Source organism: Pelodiscus sinensis, chromosome 11 (genome assembly GCF_052426305.1).
Source record: "Pelodiscus sinensis isolate ZL-2025 chromosome 11, ASM5242630v1, whole genome shotgun sequence".
Lineage (NCBI taxonomy): Eukaryota > Metazoa > Chordata > Testudines > Trionychidae > Pelodiscus > Pelodiscus sinensis.
Window position 1 is genome coordinate 1,097,536 of NC_143062.1, and position 21,421 is coordinate 1,118,956.

The window sequence follows — 21,421 nt, forward strand, 5'->3', positions numbered from 1 at the left end:
TGCGTTAGTTCGAACTAGCTTAGTTCGAATTAACTAATTCGAACTAAGTTAGTTCGAACTAGCGCTGTAGTGTAGACGTACCCTGAGGGTGAAGAGCTGTGACTTGCATTCCAAGTATTTTTTTCCTGGTGATCAGATTTCACAATCATCAATGGGCATCCTTTACAAAAATACAAGGCAACATTCTAAAAGGAAATGTAATGCTTCTGTAAAGTATTGACTTGCCCGTCCTGGAGACTGAAGTGGGTTTTGTCCACGAAAGTTCATGATACTATTTATATTTTTTTGATTAATCTCTAAGGTGCCACAGGACTACTCATTGTTTTTGAAGTATTTTAGTCATCCATATAACTAGCACAGCACAAACTGTCCTGTAATTCCCTCCCCCTCCAACAACCGTCATTCCAAAAAGGAGGCATAGATGGACCCTTAGAAAAAGAATCTCTGCTACAAACATACACACACTTGATTCATTTCTGATTTCTGAAATACTTGGTTAAAGATCCCTCTCAAGTTTTTCCCTGACATTGACCTTGATCACTTACGCTTTCCCTCTTACCTGCTGGGGCAACTGATCTTGAAGAGAAAGGCCAGTGTCCTCTTATTACTTATGGTATCTTCAGAAGATGGTCTGAGACTCGCATCACCTTCCCTCGTGGGCAGCCTGGTTGTGTACACTTGCCACGGAGCAGCACCCAGCGGAAGTTTCTAGTTCCAATTTCCATAGGGAGTTCTTCCAGCTACTCTTTATGGTGTGTGTATATGTAGGGGGGGAGGAAGGGTGGGGGAGGTGAACAGTCCCAGTTAGACTTTTCCTTAAAGAATGATAGTGCAGGCGTGCTCCTGCCAGAGTGTGTTGATTAAGATTGGCAAGATTATCAGGCCACTGATAAAATAAGGGAAGTGTAAAAAGAAGTAAAAACAAATACATCCCATGTGTTGGGTGGAACGAGGGAAGATTAAGAACTCTTTAGGATATGAGATTGTGAAAAACATTGGCAGCTTCAGATAAAATGAAAATACTGAGGATTTTACTAAGGATTACTTAAATTGAATCCAATCCACAAATTAAATATTATTTTTGCAGTAACCAAAGTTTTGGGTTTCAGTGTACTGCTGTTTTCTGTTTTTATTTTTTTTACTGTAACTGCATAACTAGATTGTAGAAATAGGAAAGCTGGAGGTTTTGGCAACTGAATAGGAGATAATGATGTTGACACCTGGGAAGATGTACTAGGCCATTTTGGATAATACTAAGCATTTTTATAATGCTCTGTATGTTCACAGCACAGTGCAGATTGTTAGTAATTAACATTAACTGCATGTCTGTTTGAAATGGTAGGCAGCAAGACAGCTAATGTTAACACCTAAATTGTCACAAACCTGCAAATGTAGTAACCCATTGAGATAGTATTGTTCACACCAATCATAGAACTTGCCACAGCCATGAAATTATGAAGTATATGGACCTTGCCTTGAGTTATTTAAGACAATTTTATGTCAAATAACTGTATTTTGGGTGTTAGAACTGGTGTGTTTTGGTACAGTAGGTGATGCACTGCTGGATCGTACAATTGTAGCAATTTAGGGCTGGAAGAGCCCTCACACAGTCATCAAACTCTGCTCCCTGCATTGAGACAGGACCGCAGAAACCTCCACCTCTGACAGGTTTGTCCAGCCTGTCTTATCTCTAAGAATGGGGATTCCACAGCATCCTTTGGCATCCTATTGCAGAGCTTAACTACATCTTTAGCTAGATTTTTTTTCTAATATCTGAATCTCCCTTGCTGCTGATTAAGACAATTAATTCTTGTCTCACCTTTGGTGTACACGAAAAACAGTTGATCACAGTCCTTTGTAACACGGCTTAACGTATATGAATACTGTTATCAGGTCTTCCCTGAGTCTTCTTTTTTCAAGACTAACAGCCCAATTTTTAACCTTTCCTCATCGCTCTGCTCTGATGTTGTAAAATGGAACACACTCTAAACCAAGGGGGGGGAACCTAAGGCCCAGGGGCTGGATGCGGCCTCTGGGTTGCCTGGATCTGGCCCCCTAGGATCAGGGCTCCTCCCCAGCATTGGCACGCCAGTCCTGCTCCCCTGTGACCCCCGGCCCAAAAAAGGTTCCCCACCCCACTATAAACGGTCTTGGTCACATTTGGTTGTAAATGTCACTGACTACAGCATTCAACCTTCTTAATCAAGTTGGTGTTTAAGGCATTCATAGGCGCGGGAACTAAGAGTATGTCTACACTGCATTCCTCTTTCGAGACAGGAATGCAAATGCAGCTGAGCAAAATTGCAAATGAACCTCCTTATAAAATGAGGTTTAAGGGTAATTTCAAAAGAAGGGTTTTCTTTCAAAATAACTGCATGTAGATGTTTCTTTTTTCGAAATAGAGTATTTTGAAATAGCACCCGGACGCGATTATGCAAATGAAGTGCAGGAAATTCAAATCCGTGCTTCATTTGCAATTTTGCGCAGCTGCATTTGCATTCCTCTCTCGAAAGAGGAATGCAGTGTAGACATACCCTAAGCGTACACTACAGCACTATTTCAAATTAACTTATTTCGAATTAGTTAATTTGAAATAAGCTACTTCAAAATAACACATCTAGACCCAAAAACTAATTTGAAATAATGTTTTGCTAATTTGAATTAGCGCGTCCACACTGATTGGATGCTGGGTCGCATTTAAGGCCAGCTGAAACTGGTTCCATCACGGCATCAGGTCAGTAGTTGCTTTGTGTGGCTGCTGTCTGAAGCTATCTGAGGCTTGTGCTTAAAGGGACCCCCCTGGACAGCCGGTTCTCAGCTTTTCCGCTTGCTTGCCAACCTCGCCGAGGGACAGCAAAGCGTTTTCCTCTCTGCAAAGCGTTTTCCTCTCAGTCGTTCTCATTGGGGACACTGCAGCAGTTGGCACCATGGAGCCAGAGCTGCCCCGTGCATTCTGGTGCAGTTTTTGGATTTGTTGCTGCAAGCCTGGCAGCAATGGCTGGAGGCTGCCTGGCACCATCTGGTGCACGTCAGCCCTCTGCCCCTCCCCCTGGCCTCCCTGGGGCCCATTGAGAAGCCACAGAAGTGCCCGGACGCCAGTGTGCCCTGCCACATCTGGCATCTGGCCACCAGCAGCGACTGGTGGGACCGCATCGTCCTGGAGCGCTGGGACGACCGACAGTGGACCCAGAACTTCAGGATGAAGAAGGACACCTTCCTGGAGCTCTGCAAGTGGTTCGCCCCTGCTCTGTGGCGATGGGACACTCGCATGAGGCCCGCCATTCCCCTCCACAAGTGGGTGGCCATTGCCCTATGGAAGCTCTCCATGCCGGACAGCTACCGATCCTTCGGGAACCAGTTCGGCATGGGGAAATCCACTGTCGGAGCAGTGCTCATGGAGGTACGGCACTCACCGGCCACTGGGCCAGAGGGGGAGGGGGGCTGCAAGGAGGGGATGGACTGCCCCAGGGAAAACAGGGGGGAGGAGGTGAAAGTGCCCTGCATGGGAGGGTTTGGTCTGTCCCAGCTGTAGTACACACCGCCCACGGTGGCCAGGATTGCTTCTGGGAGTGGGGCACAGGGCAGTGCCAGGGAACGAACACTCCCAGCCATCCAGGCACCCCAATGATTCTTGGTTTTGTGTGTCTCTCTGCAGGTGGTCAAGGCCATCAACAGGGTGCTGCTCCGCAGGGTTGTCTGCCTTACCAACCTGGACGTGGTCATCCAGGAGTTTGGCACCCTTGGCTTCCCCAATTGCGGGGGAGGGAGGGGGTGATCGACAGGACGCACATCCCCATCTGTGCCCCGGAACACCAGGCCTCCTTGTATATCAACAGGAAGGACTACTTCTCAGTGATCCTGCAGGCTGTGTCTGACCACCGGGGCCAGTTCACGGACATCAGTGTGGGCTGGTCCGGCAAGGCACATGACGCACGGGTGTTCCGCAACTCCTCCATGTGCCAGCGGCTGCACGCTGAGACCTTCTTCCCTGACCGCCATATCAGGGTCGGAGATTGGACATGCCCATGTGCCTGGTGGGGGATGTGGCCTCCCCCCTACAGCCCTGGCTGATGAAGTCGTACACGGGGTACCTCAACCCCTCCCGGCAGGCCTTCAATGCCAGGCTCACCAGGTGGAGGGGGCCTTGGGATGCCTGAAGGCCTGCTTCAGATGCCTCCTCACCCGCCTTGACCTCGCCGAGCACAATATTCCTCTCGTGGTGGCAGCATGTTATGTGCTGCACAATTTATGTGAGAGAAAGGGGGAGACTTTCCTGCCAGCCTGGATGGCTGAGGTGGAACGCTTGCCTGGCCTGTACGTGCAGCGCCGCCTGGGAGGTCCAGCGGGTGGCTGTCCGGATCCGGGAAGCCCTGTGGGAGAACTTCCAGGTGGAGGAGGACTGAACTCTCCCTGGCATGCCCCACTGAGGTCTTCTTCCACTCTCACCTCCTTCCCCTTTCCCCTTCCTAACGCCCCTTCCTAACATAAAATAAAAACACCTGTTTTGCCAACAAATATGTCTGTTTATTTCACAGAACTGAGGTGCGAGGAGAGAGGAATGAGGATGGGAGAGGGGAGGGGGAAACCTGGGAGGAGGGAGTTGGAAGGGGGAGGCAAGGGGAGGAGTGGCATTGGGGGTGCGGGTTCGGAGGGTGGGGTAGGAGGAACGGGGGGGCAGAGGAAGCGGGAGGGGGAGCAGGGGTGGGAGGAGGAGCGAGAGCTGGGGCGGATGCAGGGGCTGGAGCAGGAGGAGGCAGGAGTCTGTCCACCAGGGTCTGGAGGTGGCCTCGGAGGGCACGGCCCTGCTCCTTCAATGCCTGCAAGCTCTGCTGCCGAAGCCGCAGGTCCTCGCGGACCCACTGCTCCTGGTTGTGGAGCTGCTGCCCCAGTGGCCACAGGTGCCGCCGCTGGTACACCTCCTGGTTCTGGGTGCGCCTGCTGGCCCGGGTGCGGGTGGCTGGTCCAGGCGGGGTGGTGTGCTCTGTGGTAAAACGAGCAGTGGTCAGTTCTTCCTGGGGACACAGTGAGTGAAACCCAGCCCCCGTCTGCAAGGCGAGGTCGGCGTGTGTGGAATGAGGTAGGGTCCCTGCATGACACCCAGCTGCTGCTCCACGGTGGGCAAGGCCCAGGCGCACAGTACCTGGGCTCCCTCCCCCCCCACATAAGGGGACCATTATGGCACTCACATGTGGAGCCCTCCCCGGCCTCAGATGACACAGCTGATGGGCTCCGTGGGATGACTCGGGGGTCCTGGGTGCTGGGCAGGCTCCCTGCAGGCTCCTGGCTGTTGTCGTCCTCATCTTCCTCCTCTTCCCCCGTTTCAGGGGCTGGGCCCTCTGCCCCAGGGTCGATCACCACCTGGGGGGCACGGACTGTGTGAACCCCCAGGATGCGGTCCAGGGCCTCATAATGAGGGCAGGTATCTGGGTCAGCCCCTGGTTGGAAGCCCCTGAGTAGGCTTGCTGCAGATCTTTAATTTTGCAGCGCCCCTGCTCCTGGCTGCGCAGGTGGCCTCTGGTGGCCAGGCTGGCAGCTATGCGGCTTTAGACGGCTGCTTTCCTGTGCCTAGCGCAGAGATCGTGGGCAGTGGAGGCCTCCCCCCAAACCTCAATGAGGTCCACGATCTCCGCACTAGACCAGGCGGGCTTCTGTCTTCTTTGGCCCCGGCAGGCCCTGGGAGCCGCCAGCCTGGTCCCGGGAAGAGGGGGAGGGCTGGGTGGCAGCGGGTGTCTGGCTCATGCTGTGCCAGGTGCAGGGTCTGCTGGCTGGGTGCTGTAGCCAGAATCTGCCCCTTTAAGGGCTCCGGGGCTGGGAGGGGGGCAGAAGAGTTTTCCTGGTTTGGCCCAGAGTGGCCACCAGGGCAACCTGGTAAGGACTAGCCTCCAGCTAGTTTGAATTAAGTGGCTACACAGCCCTTAATTCGAACTACTTAATTCGAATTTGGCGTTACTCCTCGTAGCATGAGGTTTAGAAAGTTCAAATTAAGCGCTCCGCTAGTTCGATTTAAATTTGAACTAGCGATTTGTATGTGTAGCTGCTATTACAGTTAATTTGAACTAACAGCTGTTAGTTCAAATTAACTTTGTAGTGTAGACAGACCCTGAGAGTGCAGGGGACCCAACTGCCATTCCGTGCTCTGCTACTGGCCCTATACCCGGGGACCTAGCTGCTGGTCTGTACTCTGGGGTCCTAACTGCCGGCTCTGCGCACACGAGCGGGGAGGGGGAGAGAGTGAAGGGGACTCTGCTTTGGCCCCATGCACCAGGGGGCTCTCCTGCCAGCCCCAGGTCTTGGCTGCTGGCCTTGCACGCCGGGCTTTGCTGGGGGGGATGGGGGGCAGAGAGGGCAGAAGTAATGGGTGTGTGTCAGCATCCCCACTCTTTAAAATGTTTCCACACCACTAAAGGCATCTTTAAGTTCTGGGAATGATTGGGCTTGTCGATAAATATATAGATACTACACTCGATTATATCAATATCTATCAGTCTCAAAGAAATGGTATCATGACTTATTTATTTGGCACTGCTGCTATGAAGCACTTTTTGGCTGTGTCTAGACTGGCCAGTTTTTCCGGAAAATCAGCCGCTTTTCCGGAAAAACTTGCCAGCTGTCTAAACTGGCCGCTTGAATTTCCACAAAAGCACTGACTTCCTACTGTAAGAAATCAGTGCTTCTTGTGGAAATACTATGCTGCTCCCGTTCAGGAAAAGTCCTTTTGCGCAAAAGGGCCAGTGTAGACAGCTCAGATTTGTTTTCCGTAAAAAAGCCCCGATAGCGAAAATGGCGATCGGGGCTTTTTTAGGGAAAAGTGCATCTAGATTGGCATGGACGCTTTGGCGGAAAAGAATCCGTGCCAATCTAGACGCTCTTTTCCAAAAATGCTTTTAACGGAAAACATTTCCGTTAAAAGCATTTCCGGAAAATCATGCCAGTCTAGACACAGTCTTAGTGTATACATCATATTCTACCACATACCCTTTTTGTGTGTGTCACAGGTATTAATTCGAATGGATCAGCATGCTGCTGTTTTTTGTCTCTTATAAGAACTAGTGATGTTGCTTCTTAAAAGCTCTTATTTCATAATATCTGTATTATTTACTCTCTGCTTTTGGAAAATTGTGTTTATGTAGCAGTTAACTAGCGCTTCATTTAATGTTTTTGTAAAGTTCTTTAAAGAAAGCAAAAGTGACCTAATGTAGCTTGTGTACTATGTGCCCTGGCTGAGTTTTTTCTTGCAGTGAAAGCAGTGACTGTTCCCCAGCGGGAGCCATTCATTCTTTCAGACAGTATCATTTTTACCCTCAAAGGATGGTTTTCCCATGGACAAAGTAGAGTACACATCAGGGCTGTTCTAGCCTTGACTCAGTTCTTGGGGAAGAGATTGCCATTTTTCAGATGTCTGTACAGTGCCTAGCACAATACAGACCTGAACAGGCTGGCTTCTAAGCACGATGCAAATGTTAAATGGCAACACCAGAGGTAATTGCTTGAAGGGAGTTTTCCTGCTCTGTTTGAAATAACTGTTGCTCTTTAAAAAGCTGGGGTGTTTTACTCATCTCTCTTGGGGATCAGAGCTTGGATTTCAGACTTGCTAAAAGCAACACTGATCATACAGCTGCATCTGCATTTGTAAAGAACAAATCATGTCAAACCAATCTGATAGCTTTCTTTGATAGGATATCAAGCCCTGTGGATAAGGGAGAAGTGGTGGATGTGACATACCTAGACTTTAGGGAGGCATTTGATACAGTCTCACATGACTTTCTTATTAATAAACTAGGGAAATGCAACTTAGATGGAGCTACTATAAGATGGGTGCATAACTGGCTGGATAACCATTCTCAGAGAGTTCACAATCATGCTGGCAGGGCATAACAAGTGGGGTTCTGCAGGGATCTGTTTTGGGATAGGTTCTGTTCAATATTTTCATCAACAATTTAGATATTGGCATAGAGAGTACAATTATTAAGGGAGGGGCTGCAAGTGCTTTGGAAGATAGTGTCAAAATTCAAAATGATCTGAACAAACTGGAGAAATGGTCTGAGATAAATAGGATGAAGTTTAATAAGGACAAATACAAAGCACTCCACTTAGGAAGGAACAATCAGTTTCACACATATAGAATGGGAAGTGATTGTCTAGGAAGTAGTACTGCTGAAAGGGATTTAGGGATCATAGTGGACCACAAGCTAAATCTGAGCCAACAGTGTGACACCGTTGCAAAAAAAGCAAACATGCTTCTGGGATGCATTAATAGGAGTGCTGTGAGCAAGACACAAGAAGTCATTCTTCCGCTATTCTTTGTGCTGATTAGGCTTCAATTGGAATACTGTGTCCAGTTCTGGGCACCACATTTTAAGAAAGATGTGGAGAAATTGGAAAGGGTCCAGCGAAGAGCAACAAAAATGATTCGAAGTCTAGAAAACATGAGTTATGAGGCTGAAGGAACTGGACTTGTTTAGTTTAGAAAAGAGAAGACAGAGGGGACATGATAGCTGTTTTCAAGTATCTAAAAGGCTGTTACAAGGAGGAGGGAGAAAAGTTGTTCCCCTTGGCCTCTGATGATAGGACACGAAGCCATGGGCTTAAACTGCAGCACGGGAGGTTTAGGTTGGACATTGGGAAAAACTTCCTACCTGTCAGGGTGGTTAAACACTGGGATAAATAGCCTGGTGTGGGGGGAATCTCCATCACTGGAGATATTTAAGAGCAAGTTGGATAGACACCTGTCGGAGTGATCTAGATCAATGTTTCTCAACCAGTGGCACAAGTACCCTTAGGGGTACTCAACAGGGATATGTCAACACAACTGAAATTTGGAGAAAACTGAGTTTTTGTTTTAAGTTTTACAGCACTTTATTATTTTTGTACTTTTTACACCCAAAAATGTCATCGCCCACCCAGCTACAATTAAGTGTTTAAACAAATGTGTTGCAATGGTAGAAATAAAATATGTCTGAAAACTGTAGGTACTGGGGCTACTTATAATTTTTTTTAAAAAGGGGTACTTTATTTTTTAAAAAAAGGTTGAAAACACTGATCTAGATGGTGTTTGGTCCTGCTGTGAGGGCAGGGGACTGGTCTTGGTGATCTCTCAAGGTCCCTTTCAGTTCTAGTATTCTATGATCTACAGAGTGAAGTTCTTTCCCTACCTTCTGCCATTCAACATCAAGCAATCTTCTGAGAGCTCTCTCTTTCACAGGCCCGTAGCTACACTGTTGGTCCCCCCAGTGCTTCCAAGACGTTTTGGCCAATTGGGCAGCCTGAAGAAAATGTGTGTGGCATCACTAGGTCCCCTTGACATAGAAAGGGGAATTAATAGGCAGGAGGCTGACCTAAAAGTGAATAGAGGGAAAGAAAAGGGCGAAGTAGAAGGAGTGAAAGCCAATGAAGAAAGAAGGAAAAAATCCATCTGGGAAAACATTAACTCCTTTTGTAGTCTCTTTTCTTGCTAACTCCTCCAATTCCTCCTTCTGCGTGACCCTTGCTGAGGCTGTGTAAGAAATATAAGTTGCTCTTTGACCCATTACTTAAAACAGAGAAGTTATGATCTCCCACCAACCATGAAATGAATATCTAGATGTTCTTTTAAAAAAACAAAACAAAACTTGTGGCATATGGCCCCAGAAGGCTATGAAATGTATCACTGATGTACCACAAAACATGGCAGGGAGATTTATCACAGCCATCTCTCTCAGGATAAGCACTCCAGGTCATCTGTACTTTGATACATCTAGCTAGACATGAAAGCATGTGCCTTTGGAATAATATTCATAGACTGAAATAAAGGAGTATGAAGCAGAGGCATCTGCCATCCTGGGGAATCCATAGGAAATATCACTGGGATGTCAAACTTTCAGGTCCCTGTTGCTATTTTTATGAAGAATGGGAAGATGGACTCCCAAGAGGATACACACACACACACATACCAAATAAACACTACAAGCAAGCATGTAACCTTGAGGGAGAAGCTAGGCAAAGGTCTTTGTTCTGTAACAACGCTGTCTTTACTGGGATTCCATCCATTTTGATTAGGTTCTTTCTTATGTGATGATAGAACAGGATAGCATATGGAAAATGTGCTGAATCCACATGGACCAAAGAGAACTGGGCAGCTTTGGCAGTAATTGACAAATTATTACGTGAAGTATTAATTTATTTCAGGGCTAAGGGACAGAAATCTGAGAGAATTCCTTAAACTAGGTAAGAAGCAAAGTTCATTCATGTAATGATGAAGGCAAAGGCAATCAGAAGCCAAAATTCTTCTGTCTGATCACTTTTATATTTTTAAGGGGTTGTTGGCCAAGAGTGAAAAACATGATGCGGGATAAACCTTTCCAGCTCCCTTCTTTTAAGATTAATAGAAACACTGAATGCAAGCAGAGAAATTTTTCAAAGAAATAAGACTTCGTGCTGTGAGACCATTGCTCTTCACTCTTGTGTAAGAGATAATTGACCTCCTGTTAATCAAGATGGAACCATAATTTTTCATAGGTATGGAGGAGGTAGGACTTATTGCTAGGAAACATGACTTAGGAAAAAGATGAGATCCGATAGTGTAACCCCAAGAAGAGTCACCAGAATATTGTGGGTTCTTTACAGACTTCCCTAATAAGAAGTCGTAAAGCCAACGCAAATGCCTGCGACTGAAGAAGATGGAGAACTTGAGTAAGGTACAGATTCAACCCAACAAGATGATGGCCAAAACTCCAAAGCAAAGTGATTAAGGTTCAAATGGTACACTATCAAGGCTAATGAGAAATTGCAGAAGAATATGATAGAGAGGCAGAATAGTTCCCCACCTAAAACTCAGAGTTGCAGTGAATCAGAAAACCTGCAAGCTGTGGAGCAGGAGTGAATCATGACCAATAAGAAGGTGCAATTCTGTACCCCCATAACATCAGCAAATTAAAATTAAGAGAGCTGGAATGCTGGAGTGTAGACAAGTGTAGATTAATATGGAAAGATGTACCATGAGAAAAAGTGAATGTAATAAAGGACCATAAATAACTGCATATAAAATTATTGGAAGACTATTCCTCTTTTATACTGAGGAAATATTCATAATTTAGCTTATTTAAATCTATTAAAGTTGACTAGTAATCTATCAGTTGTTGCACTCTTACTTCTTGCTGCAAGCTGGAAAAAGCAAGTAACTCCAAAAATAGAACAATGAAACTTATCTGGGAGATAATACTGTTGGAGAGACTGACAAGCATTAAGATGACTTAGCTGAATATCCTATGAAAATCTTTTTCCTTTTTAAGAGGAAAATATTCAGTCAGAAGCTATTTGAGATATTTGGAAGAAGCTGCTATATATTAAAACAAAGTAGTATCGGTGGATCTTTTTCAAAACCAGAATAAGAAAGATTAGAGTTGTGAATTTTATATGTATAATACTAATAGTATTGTTAATTGAAAATATATTCCGATTTCTTCCTAAGAAATCTTTTAGTTGTGTAACTTTCTTTTTTTATATATATTATATATTATTTAGTACAAAATTAAAAAATATAAGTTACAGGGAAGATATTGTTCATCAGATTGTAACAGCTGTGGCACAATTAGCATCAATGAGTACAGGAGCTGACAAAACTTGAGTGGAAGATAAAGACAAACAAGAAAATTAGGAAGAACATAAATTAAGTTCAATAAAACAAGAGTGGGTACTTCTTATAGCTGAAAGAAAAGGACTTGAAAGGACTATTGAGAACTGCGATAAACTCCTGGAAGAGGAACCTATGTAGAATATTTGTTTTTGATTATAATCATACCAAGACTTCCAAACTAAACCAAACCACTACTAATGTTGAAATCATAATATGGAACTACAGAAGTCTACTACTACAGAGGCAAAGAATAAATAGGAAATCAAAATGTATTCTCATTGCTCCCTGTTGACCTGGTATTAGCACCAGGAGAGAACAATGAGAACAAGAACAATAAATAGGATGCAAGACATATAGAGTGGTTAAGAGCCAAACAGACACTCTAGTTGTGGGAAGACCGGAGATGGACCAACACACAGAATACAACACTGGAAACTATTGAAAACCTGTTTATTTGACAGAATACTGTAAAGAATAGGCAAAATGGAATACACAAAGTCCTCATCCAAGTCAACTACAGCAGAAAGCAAGAGTTCAGTAGGAATCTGAACGGGATGGCCATACAGAGCCTTAAAGATTTCTTCTACATGTTATACTTCCGTATCTGTTTGATAGGCGAATACCTCAGAGATGACAAAGGAGAGAGCCATGGGAAAAGAGAGGGAGAAAACATGGTAACCAATCGCTAGAGAAGGTAATGGCTGCAATTTTAAGATCTTTATTTGAGAATTTGTGCATTTTAATTAATCTAGAAAGAAATGATATAACAGAATAATGAAAAATGGGAAACAAAAGAATCTATTCACAGAACTCTTATCCCATTTGATGGGGTACTGATGTAGACAGGAAGGCTTGGCAGATTTTCCTTGAGAAGGGACAAAATGTTTGGGGCAATTTAAAGAGACAGTTACAGAGGCCTGAAGAAAGTACAAAGAGCAGCAGGCCTAATCCCCGCACTCAGGAGAGAAATGGGGAAGAAAAGTTAAAGGTAGCCAGATAAAGCATGTGAGCTATGCCCCCTTCCTCACCCATACTACAGACACTCTGCACAAACTACACATTCACCCTCTTCTTCAAGAGTGTCTTTAACAAAGAAATCAATGATAACATTTATATCAAACCTTCAGCCCTGAATTGGCTGCTCATAGAGACCTCCCTCACCACAGTTCAATTCATTCCTTCCAGAAAACCACTCCCAATCCTCTTGATATTCAGCTTGAATAATGAGTCACTGACGTTAATGAGTCACTTTTAACCTTTACCCAGCCAGACCCATCCTGTTAATGGGGTAACATTGCCAGTCTGTACAAACCAGTTATGAAATAACTGTCTATAATGAGATTTCTTGCATCTTCCTTTGAAGCATCTTGACCCACTGATCTGATCTTGTATGGCCATTCCTCTTTCTGCCTCAACCTAATTGCTTAAATTGTAGGCCAGGGAACGTGGCCCCACTTTATCCTTGGTGGTGAAGACAGGGGCAAAGAAATCATTTAGCTTCAATGACTTCTCCTTAATTGCTGCCTTAACTCTCTTGCACTCCAGGTTTCCCAGCCCTGGTCTACTCTAGGGAGTTATTTCAAAATAACAAGCCGAAAGTCCACACTACCAATCCCATTATTTGAAATAAGGGGCTGGTTATTTTGAAATAATAATTCATGCTTTCCTTGAGAAATAAGCTTATTTCAAAATAGTTATTTGGGGAATTATATCTAATTTTGTTATTTCAAAATAATTTCCTAATGTAAACATGCCCCCGCTGATTATCTCATAGGCTGTTTCTGAAATATTGTATTTGTTTTTGTATTTTTGGCTATTTGCTCTCATATAAATTTCAGTCTTCCTAATTGCCATCTTAATTGTGCCCACCATAATTTATGCTGCTGTTCTATTGGCTTCACTTGACCCAGATTTCCAATTTCTGCACAAATATCTGTTTGGCCTGAGTAATGCCCTCACATCAGGCTCAGTCCTGTTCTCTCATTCAAAATCCACCTGAAACCATTGGTGGACCTTGTGAGAGAAATAGCTTGAATCTCCAGCAATGTGCAAATAGCAGCTTGCTCTACATAGGCTATATTGCACATTTAAAGACCACCATTTCCAAATCAGCACCCAGATCTCCTGAAATCCCCTCCTTTTCAGTTCTCAGTTTCACATTATTCTTACTCCTACTCAACTTCCTAACTTCATTCTGGGAGAGCTGCTTTTAAACAGTTTCTCTTTTTTTTTAGAATACACAGTGAATTCATTTTGGTTCATGGTTTTTGTGTATTTATTTTTTAAAATGGTATGTTGGGGCAAAACCAAATGGCTATAAAATGGCCCTCAACATATTTAGGCTAGAAATCAGATGAAGGTTTTACACCATCAGAGGAATGAAGTTCTGGAACAGCCTTCCAAGGAGAGTACCAAGAGCAAAAAAACCCCTTATATTTCAAGACAGAGGTTGGTAAGTTTTTGGAGGGGATGGTATGATGAGCTTGCCTACAATGGCATATGGCCCATCTGCATCTGCTCTTAGCAAATATCTTCATTGCCTGGAGATGGGGCTCTAGATGGGGAAGTCTCTGAGTTACTACAGGGAATTATTTCCCAAGTATGGATGATGGATCTCAGTGTCTAATTGATCATATATCGGGACAGGAAGGAATTTTCTCCTAGTCAGATTGACTTTGCTTCTTCTCCTTCTTCTGCAGTGTGGGTCATTTGGTGATTTGAGTGTATTGTAAATGGTGTATTCTCTGTAATGTGAAATCTTTAAAACAAGATTTGAGGACTTACAGTATTTCAGTCACATGTTATTGGCCTATCACAGGAGTGGATGTGTGAGGTTCCATGGCCTGCAATGTATAGGTCATCAGACTAGATTATTATGATTGCCCCCCTCCATGGTCTATGACATTGGCATTGAGATAGTTATGTAATGTTCAGCAGGGTTTCAGTGGTACAGCCATTAGTACTACAATAGGCTATTTTGAGTCAATCATCCTTAGTTACATATTAAGAAAGAATTACAGCTGATAGCATCCAGTGTGTCTTTTGGCTGTTTTGACCTCTCAGTACTGTTCTATACAAAGAAGATATAGAAATCTTACTCTGCTGGAGTTAAGCCACATATGGAATAGTTCTAAACTGTGGCAGGATTGAGCAGGATACAGCGTGGCAGATCCTCAGCCAGGAAATACATTGAAGTCAATGGAACTATGCAATTTACACCAGCTAAAGATCTGTCCCAGTGACTTCCTTCCTCCCCCTTTTGCAAATTGGTTGCGTTGAATCCTTAAATTGTTCAGAATATTGATGGAACACACCCACTTCTTCACCAGGCTTTAATTGGTTTCTGGCCTGAGATTGGATTGATTTGTAATCTTTCCATTAGAATGTGATCTAGATCAAACTCTGTGCTCCCCTTTGCAGGCTCTCTGACCATCTGTTTTTTTTAATGCTCTGCATCCCTGGCATTAATCATTCAAGCTCTGCTGAATCTTTAGATACTTAAAAAAACAATCCCACAAAAAATAAAAACAAACCCTGAAATCCTCTCTCTCCTCTGTCAAATCCCCAATTAATTGCAATGTTTATTTATAATAATAATTTGTATTACAGTAACTATTTAAAGGTGTTTCTGCTGAAGCATCCTTAATGTTATAACAAAATTAGTGATTGTACTTTGGAAGGAGAATCCATTTAAGCCTTAGGATGAAAGCTAAATTAAGAAAAAGCTCTTACTAAATGCTCATGAACACCTTTGGAGAGTTATCTGAAAAGGTGCTGCATATTTTCCACACTGATTTAAAAAAACCCACTTTTTTCCAGGAAACATTTTTATTGAGGACTTTCACAAAGTTTTCTGTATACTTTATTCTACCATCTTCATAAGCTCCACTGGTCACTCTTAGATACAAAGGTCCTCCACGCAGTGTTAAATAAGCTTTGCTCAACCCCAAGAGTATTTATTTTAGATACTAATCTAGCCAAACAACTGAAATCTTATTAAAAATGAAACGTATCTTTACCAGTAAAATGCCAAACTTCATATAAGGCATCTGAATATTTGAGAGTTGCCAAGCATTGAGGAATACTGAGACACTATGTTGATATTTCAAAGATAATATATATGTTCTGCCAGGAAATAGCTAAGGCCAAATGTGGGATTCTTTACAAAATTTCACTAGCTGAAACCAGAGTGAACAAGTCATCCACCATAATACTTAAGGCATTTTAGAAGAGGATAACAGATCTTATTCTGGCAGTTCATATGCCACTGACTGCATGTTGCCATGTCTTTAAATTCATGTCCTGCTCAGTAGCCAGTTGTGCTTGACAAATTTGTGGCCTACATGAAGAGTTAATTTTAACATATGCTCCTGAACAAGCTTCCACATTTTGGAAGATTTTCTGGAAGTGTTAAATCTTTAGCTGTAGGTGAGGTGAGGTTCATTTCTCAATATTGAGTTTCTTTTTAAATAACTATTATTATATTTGTCTGGAGAGAGGAAACTTTAAATCATTCAAATTTGTGCCAGTTTTATATTGTTGGGTTTGGACATCACATAAGTGTGAGGGAACAGTGTGAAACAGTATGGCTTGATAGCATCTCAACAAATTTGTGTTTTGTAGGCGGAAACCTCCTAAGCCAGCGAAATCCAAGCAAGAGGGAAGGATGGTCCATCTTCTCAAAGTATTTTGAAGATTTGTTTTCCTTCCATTTGAGCTCTCAAGTTCAAAAAAAACTGAGCAGTTTTTATTTTACTTTAAATAAAGGTGAAAAAATAGCACTTCTAAAATATAGAATAATGTGCCTGTTATTTTATCAGATGCCACATCCCCCACTCTTAATGCTTGAGGTCTGTGCTTTCCAAACTGTGGGCCACAGACCTCTGGGAGTTTGCACACTAGGTTTAACATTTCCAAAGGGGGATGCAGGGATTTGCAAATGAAAACCACTGCTACAGGGAGTGTGTAGATAGCTGTACTCTGTATTCCGGGTCTGGCACAAAGCCAAGCTAGGTTTGTATTCAGTGAAAGGCCAATTTGCAGGGGCCAGGTGAAGAGCAAGTCGTGCTCTCGCCATACCCCGGGCCTGAAATCCGAGCTCGGGGCCCCGCAGCGCGCGGAGACGCTCAGTGGGAGCCCACGCAGCTCGGGCCGAGCTCGCCGCTGCCATTGGCTGCTCCGCGTGCAGCTCGCTGCGCTTCCCGCGCGGCCCGTGTGCAGCGTGACGGGGCCGGCGCGGCGCTGTTCTGGGCGCGTGCACACGTGCCGGGCGCGCAGCTCTGGCTCCTCCTGACCTCCCTGCCGCGCGCCCGCCATTCCTGCGCGGCCTGACCTCCCTGCCGCGCGCCCGCCATTCCCGCGCCCCCCCCCCACGTGTCCCGATTCGCCCCCGCCCCGCAGCGCAGCGCGCATGCCTGGGTTATGCAACAGCCCCGGCGCCCAGGCCCGCCGCCCGAGTGCCGCAGCCGGGTGCCGAGTCGGTGGCGGAGGCGCGCGCGCGGCCCGGCCCCCCGGTGCTGCCCTGAGCCAGCGTGTGCGCGGCGCGCCGGCCCGTGAGTGGCAGCGGGGGCCGCCGCCAAGTCCCGCCTGTTCCGCTCTCCCGGCGGCGGGCGGCTTCCTGCGCGCGGTGCCCCCCCCCGGCAGTAGGAGCCGCAGCGGAGCAGCCCGGAGCCGAGCCATGGCTCTGTGAGAGCAGCACATGGCGGCCGCAGCTGCCATGAGCCCCCAACCGACCCACACGACTCCCCCCTGAACGGCCGCCTCCGCAGCAGCGCCCCCGCCGCCCCCCCGCCTCCAGCCACAGCCCTCGCCCGGCCCGCCATGGGGGTGCAGGGGTTCCAGGACTACATCGAGAAGCACTGCCCCAGCGCCGTGGTGCCCGTGGAGCTGCAGAAGCTGGCCCGGGGCAGCCTCGTGGGCGGGGGCCGCCAGCGGCCCCCCCAGACCCCGCTGCGCCTCCTCATCGACGCCGACAACTGCTTGCACCGGCTCTACGGCGGCTTCTACACGGACTGGGTGAGCGGCGGCCAGTGGAACCACATGCTGGGGTACCTGGCGGCGCTGGCCAAGGCCTGCTTCAACGGCAACATCGAGCTCTTCGTGCTCTTCAACGGCGCCCTGGAGAAGGCCCGGCTGCACGAGTGGGTGAAGCGCCAGGGCAACGAGCGCCAGACGGCGCAGCAGATCGTCAGCCACGTTCAGAACAAGGGGACCCCGCCGCCCAAGGTCTGGTTCCTGCCGCCCGTCTGCATGGCGCACTGCATCCGCCTGGCCCTCATCCGCTTTCACATCAAGGTGAGCCGCGGGCCCAGGGCCTTCCCGCCTGCGGCCTCCGCCTGCCGCGCTCCTCGGCCCCCCGCGCCCCCCGCGCGCCCCCTCGGCCCCCAGCGCCCCCGCCCCCTCGGCCCCCATCGCCCCCAGCGCCCCCAGCCCCCCCCGGCCCGCGCCCCCCGCGCCCCCGCCCGCGCCCCCCGGCCCCCGCGCCCCCGCGCCCCCCGGCCCCCAGCGCCCCCGCTCGCCGCGCCCCTCGGCCCCCAGCGCCCCCGCTCGCCGCGCCCCTCGGCCCCCAGCGCCCCCGCTCGGCGCCACTAGCGCCCCCGCGCTCCTCGGCCCCCATCGCCACAAGTCAGCTCTTCCTATCCTCGCGTTTCTCACCCCCCCATTTTGACCCTGGCAGCGGCGCCCATTTCCAGGGAGGCGCCCGCTCCTGTTGCTGCGCTCCTGGGGCCCCCATCTCCACCAGGGCGCCAGCTCCTGTTGCTGCGCTCCTGGGCCCCCATTTCCAGGGAGGCGCCCGCTCCTGTTGCTGCGCTCCTGGGGCCCCCATCTCCACCAGGGCGCCAGCTCCTGTTGCTGCGCTCCTGGGGCCCCCATCTCCACCAGGGCGCCCGCTCCTGTTGCTGCGCTCCTGGGGCCCCCATCTCCACCAGGGCGCCAGCTCCTGTTGCTGCGCTCCTGGGCCCCCATTTCCAGGGGGGGCAGCTCCTGTTGCTGCGCTCCTGGGGCCCCATTTCCAGGGAGGCGCCCGCTCCTGTTGCTGCGCTCCTGGGGCCCCCATCTCCACCAGGGCGCCAGCTCCTGTTGCTGCGCTCCTGGGGCCCCATTTCCAGGGAGGCGCCCGCTCCTGTTGCTGCGCTCCTGGGGCCCCATTTCCAGGGAGGCGCCAGCTCCTGTTGCTGCGCTCCTGGGGCCCCATTTCCAGGGAGGCGCCCGCTCCTGTTGCTGCGCTCCTGGGGCCCCATTTCCAGGGAGGCGCCAGCTCCTGTTGCTGCGCTCCTGGGGCCCCATTTCCAGGGGGGTCAGCTCCTGTTGCTGCGCTCCTGGGGCCCCATTTCCAGGGGGGCCAGCTCCTGTTGCTGCGCTTCTGGGGCCCCATTTCCAGGGGGGCCAGCTCCTGTTGCTGCGCTCCTGGGGCCCCCATCTCCACCAGGGCGCCAGCGCCCCCGCTCGCTGCGCTTCTGGAACCCCCCTTTTCCACCATGGCACCAGTGCCCCCTCCTGCCGCTTTTTCCAGTCCCGCTGGCCAATTCCGAGCGCTGCGGCCTGGAGAGGCGGCGGTGGCGCTGGGCAGGGTAGGGCTCTAAAATGGCAGCAGGATTGCCCTCCCGGTAATGTCCGTACCGACTCAGAGAGGGGAGGGGGGAAGTATGAATTCCCATATCCGCAAAATGTCGTCAAAACCTGGCGGTGTCGGCTGCTCGGGCTGGGAGAGGAGGTTCGGCGAGCTCCATGGGAGCGGCCTTACTGCTGGCCAGCGGCAGCTGCACAAGTGGAGGAGGCCAAAGTTTATGCTGCTGCCGCTGCCTTCCCGCGGACCCCGAGGCTGGAGCAAAACGAAGTGTTGCTGCCTCCTGGGACTTGCAGGGTGCCCTAAGCAGGCAGAGGGGAGGGTGTAGTGCGTACCTTGGTGTCCTCAGTCTCCGCTGGGATTTTCTATTTATACATACCTGTCAGCCTGTGGAAGCAAAATAATGGTAGAGCCCCTCCCCAGTTGAACTGGCCAAATGGGCTTACAGGCAGGAAAATGACAATTTCAGCATGCCTTCAAAAAGGGGTATAAAAACCTTAATGGTTTCAAAAACAGGACTAGCTATGTTGCTTTCTCAGGTTTTCCTTTTACATGTTCTCCACTTCTTTCAGTGCATTTTATTTATCCTTCTCATCTTTATTTATTCACCGTTTATTGTCAGATTTTTCTATCCTTATTTCTCCTTTCTGTTGTAGTTTATACGCTTTCATTTGTATTTCTCTTCTCCACTCCTCTTTTCCCGCTTCCCTTCATGTCCCCTCAGAGTAGAAACCAGAGAGAGCCACATTTGAGGGGTGAGCAGGGCTGATGATAGTGTTATGTAGGGTCACAGTGAATATCCAGGTATCATCCTCCAAATGCTGATTGGCAGACAATCTTATTTTTATGTAAAGTTGAGTAGGGGTTTTTTTTTTTTTTTTTTTTTTTTTGCTTTAAAACTGTGTGTAGTGTTCTATACTAGATACTCTGCCTCCATGTTCTTTTGGGGGCCATTGTTCCATTCATTTATCTGACTTATAAAATGTCCCTTGCTGCCTGCAGTTCCCTCTTCTTAGAAACACACTTAGCTAATTTGCTCCACAGGTAACAATATACTCTAATTTTTGCACCTTCGTGCAGTGTTACATGTTTTTTTGCAAAGAGTTTCAGTGGACCTTACAAAACAACAGTTACAAAAAAGTCAGTAAAGTTGTATTGTACCTGGTAGGCCAGCAACAAGTTCTACCATGAGGGGAGATGTTAATTTGCATTTAAAATGAAGATGTTTTGTTTAAATGAAATGCATTGTCAGAGACTAAAATGTAGATGTTCAGAATCTATGGTAAAAAGCTGAAAATACCTTGTCAAATATAAAAAGAACCAGAATACTTCCATAAAGGGGAATTAAATAGTTTAAACTAATTAATCCATTATTCTACAACAATTGATTAACACGAAGTGTCATTACCTATGTCTTTTATACTAGAACTGCTTAATATAGAATCAGTTATGCACCTGCAGTTTATATTATTTCAAACAAATCTACATTTGCTAATAGCTTTGATTGCAGGACAGTGTGTCTTTGAGGCTTTATTATAACATTTTTACCATATAAGAGATGATAGTTGCAATATATTTTATATGCTTTTTATCCAGCTTTTCAGATTTGTAGTAATCTTGCAGTAATGTTAATTTAAAATATTGTGACACACATAATGGATGTTGTTTAACCACAACAAGAAGAGTTTATAACTAAAACCTGCAATGAAAATGCCAGGAATTATTTGTTTAAACTTTGACTAAGGAGGAAAAAAAGCAGAAGTTGGAACACATACTGAAAAGATGCTAACTTTGTCTATTATTTCTGTAGCATAGTAAGTATTATGTGACCTTCAGGATTGTACCACTGATCAGTAATTGGAATTTAACATTATTTGGCTTTTGTACAGTCAGTTTTGGCAGATTACAGGACAGCTGTAACTCAGATGAAGGATAACTTTGAAGTCTGTACAAGTTTCTGTAAAGATTGCTTTTGTGAAAGTTTTGAAGAAGTGATCTTTTGGTTAAGTTTTTCAGTGTTCAGCTAAACGGTGAAACAGAAAAATAACTTATTTTGAGAGGCTGAGAGAATCCTTAGATTCACAGGGGGAAATTTTACAGTTTTATTTTCCACCTGGGACTTAAGGTTGAAAGGCCTAGCATTAAAAAATCCTGCATTTTAGAAGCACTGCCAGCTCAGCCTAAGCTGTTAGTGGAAGTCCCACCCCTTGATCTCATTGTAACTGGCGAGAAATTTTCTAACT

The 21,421-nt window shown here is 47.0% G+C and overlaps 1 protein-coding gene and 1 long non-coding RNA gene across 2 annotated transcripts in view; one reads left to right on the forward strand and one right to left on the reverse strand.

Moving 5' to 3' along the window:
• Nucleotides 1–2,737: 2,737 nt before the first annotated feature.
• LOC149523763 (uncharacterized) lies at nucleotides 2,738–19,631 on the reverse strand. Its single transcript, XR_016350399.1, has 3 exons — nucleotides 19,232–19,631; nucleotides 5,187–5,358; nucleotides 2,738–4,981 (listed from the first exon to the last, which is right to left on the reverse strand). It is a non-coding gene; the product is annotated as an uncharacterized LOC149523763 (long non-coding RNA).
• The window catches only part of FAM120A (family with sequence similarity 120 member A), a 111,626-nt gene continuing 107,274 nt past the window's right edge, over nucleotides 17,070–21,421 (forward strand). Inside the window, exon 1 of the mRNA XM_075939695.2 lies at nucleotides 17,070–17,905. Within this exon, the coding sequence (XP_075795810.1) occupies nucleotides 17,432–17,905 (474 nt within the window). The 5' untranslated portion in view covers nucleotides 17,070–17,431. The remainder of the gene's footprint in view (nucleotides 17,906–21,421) is intronic.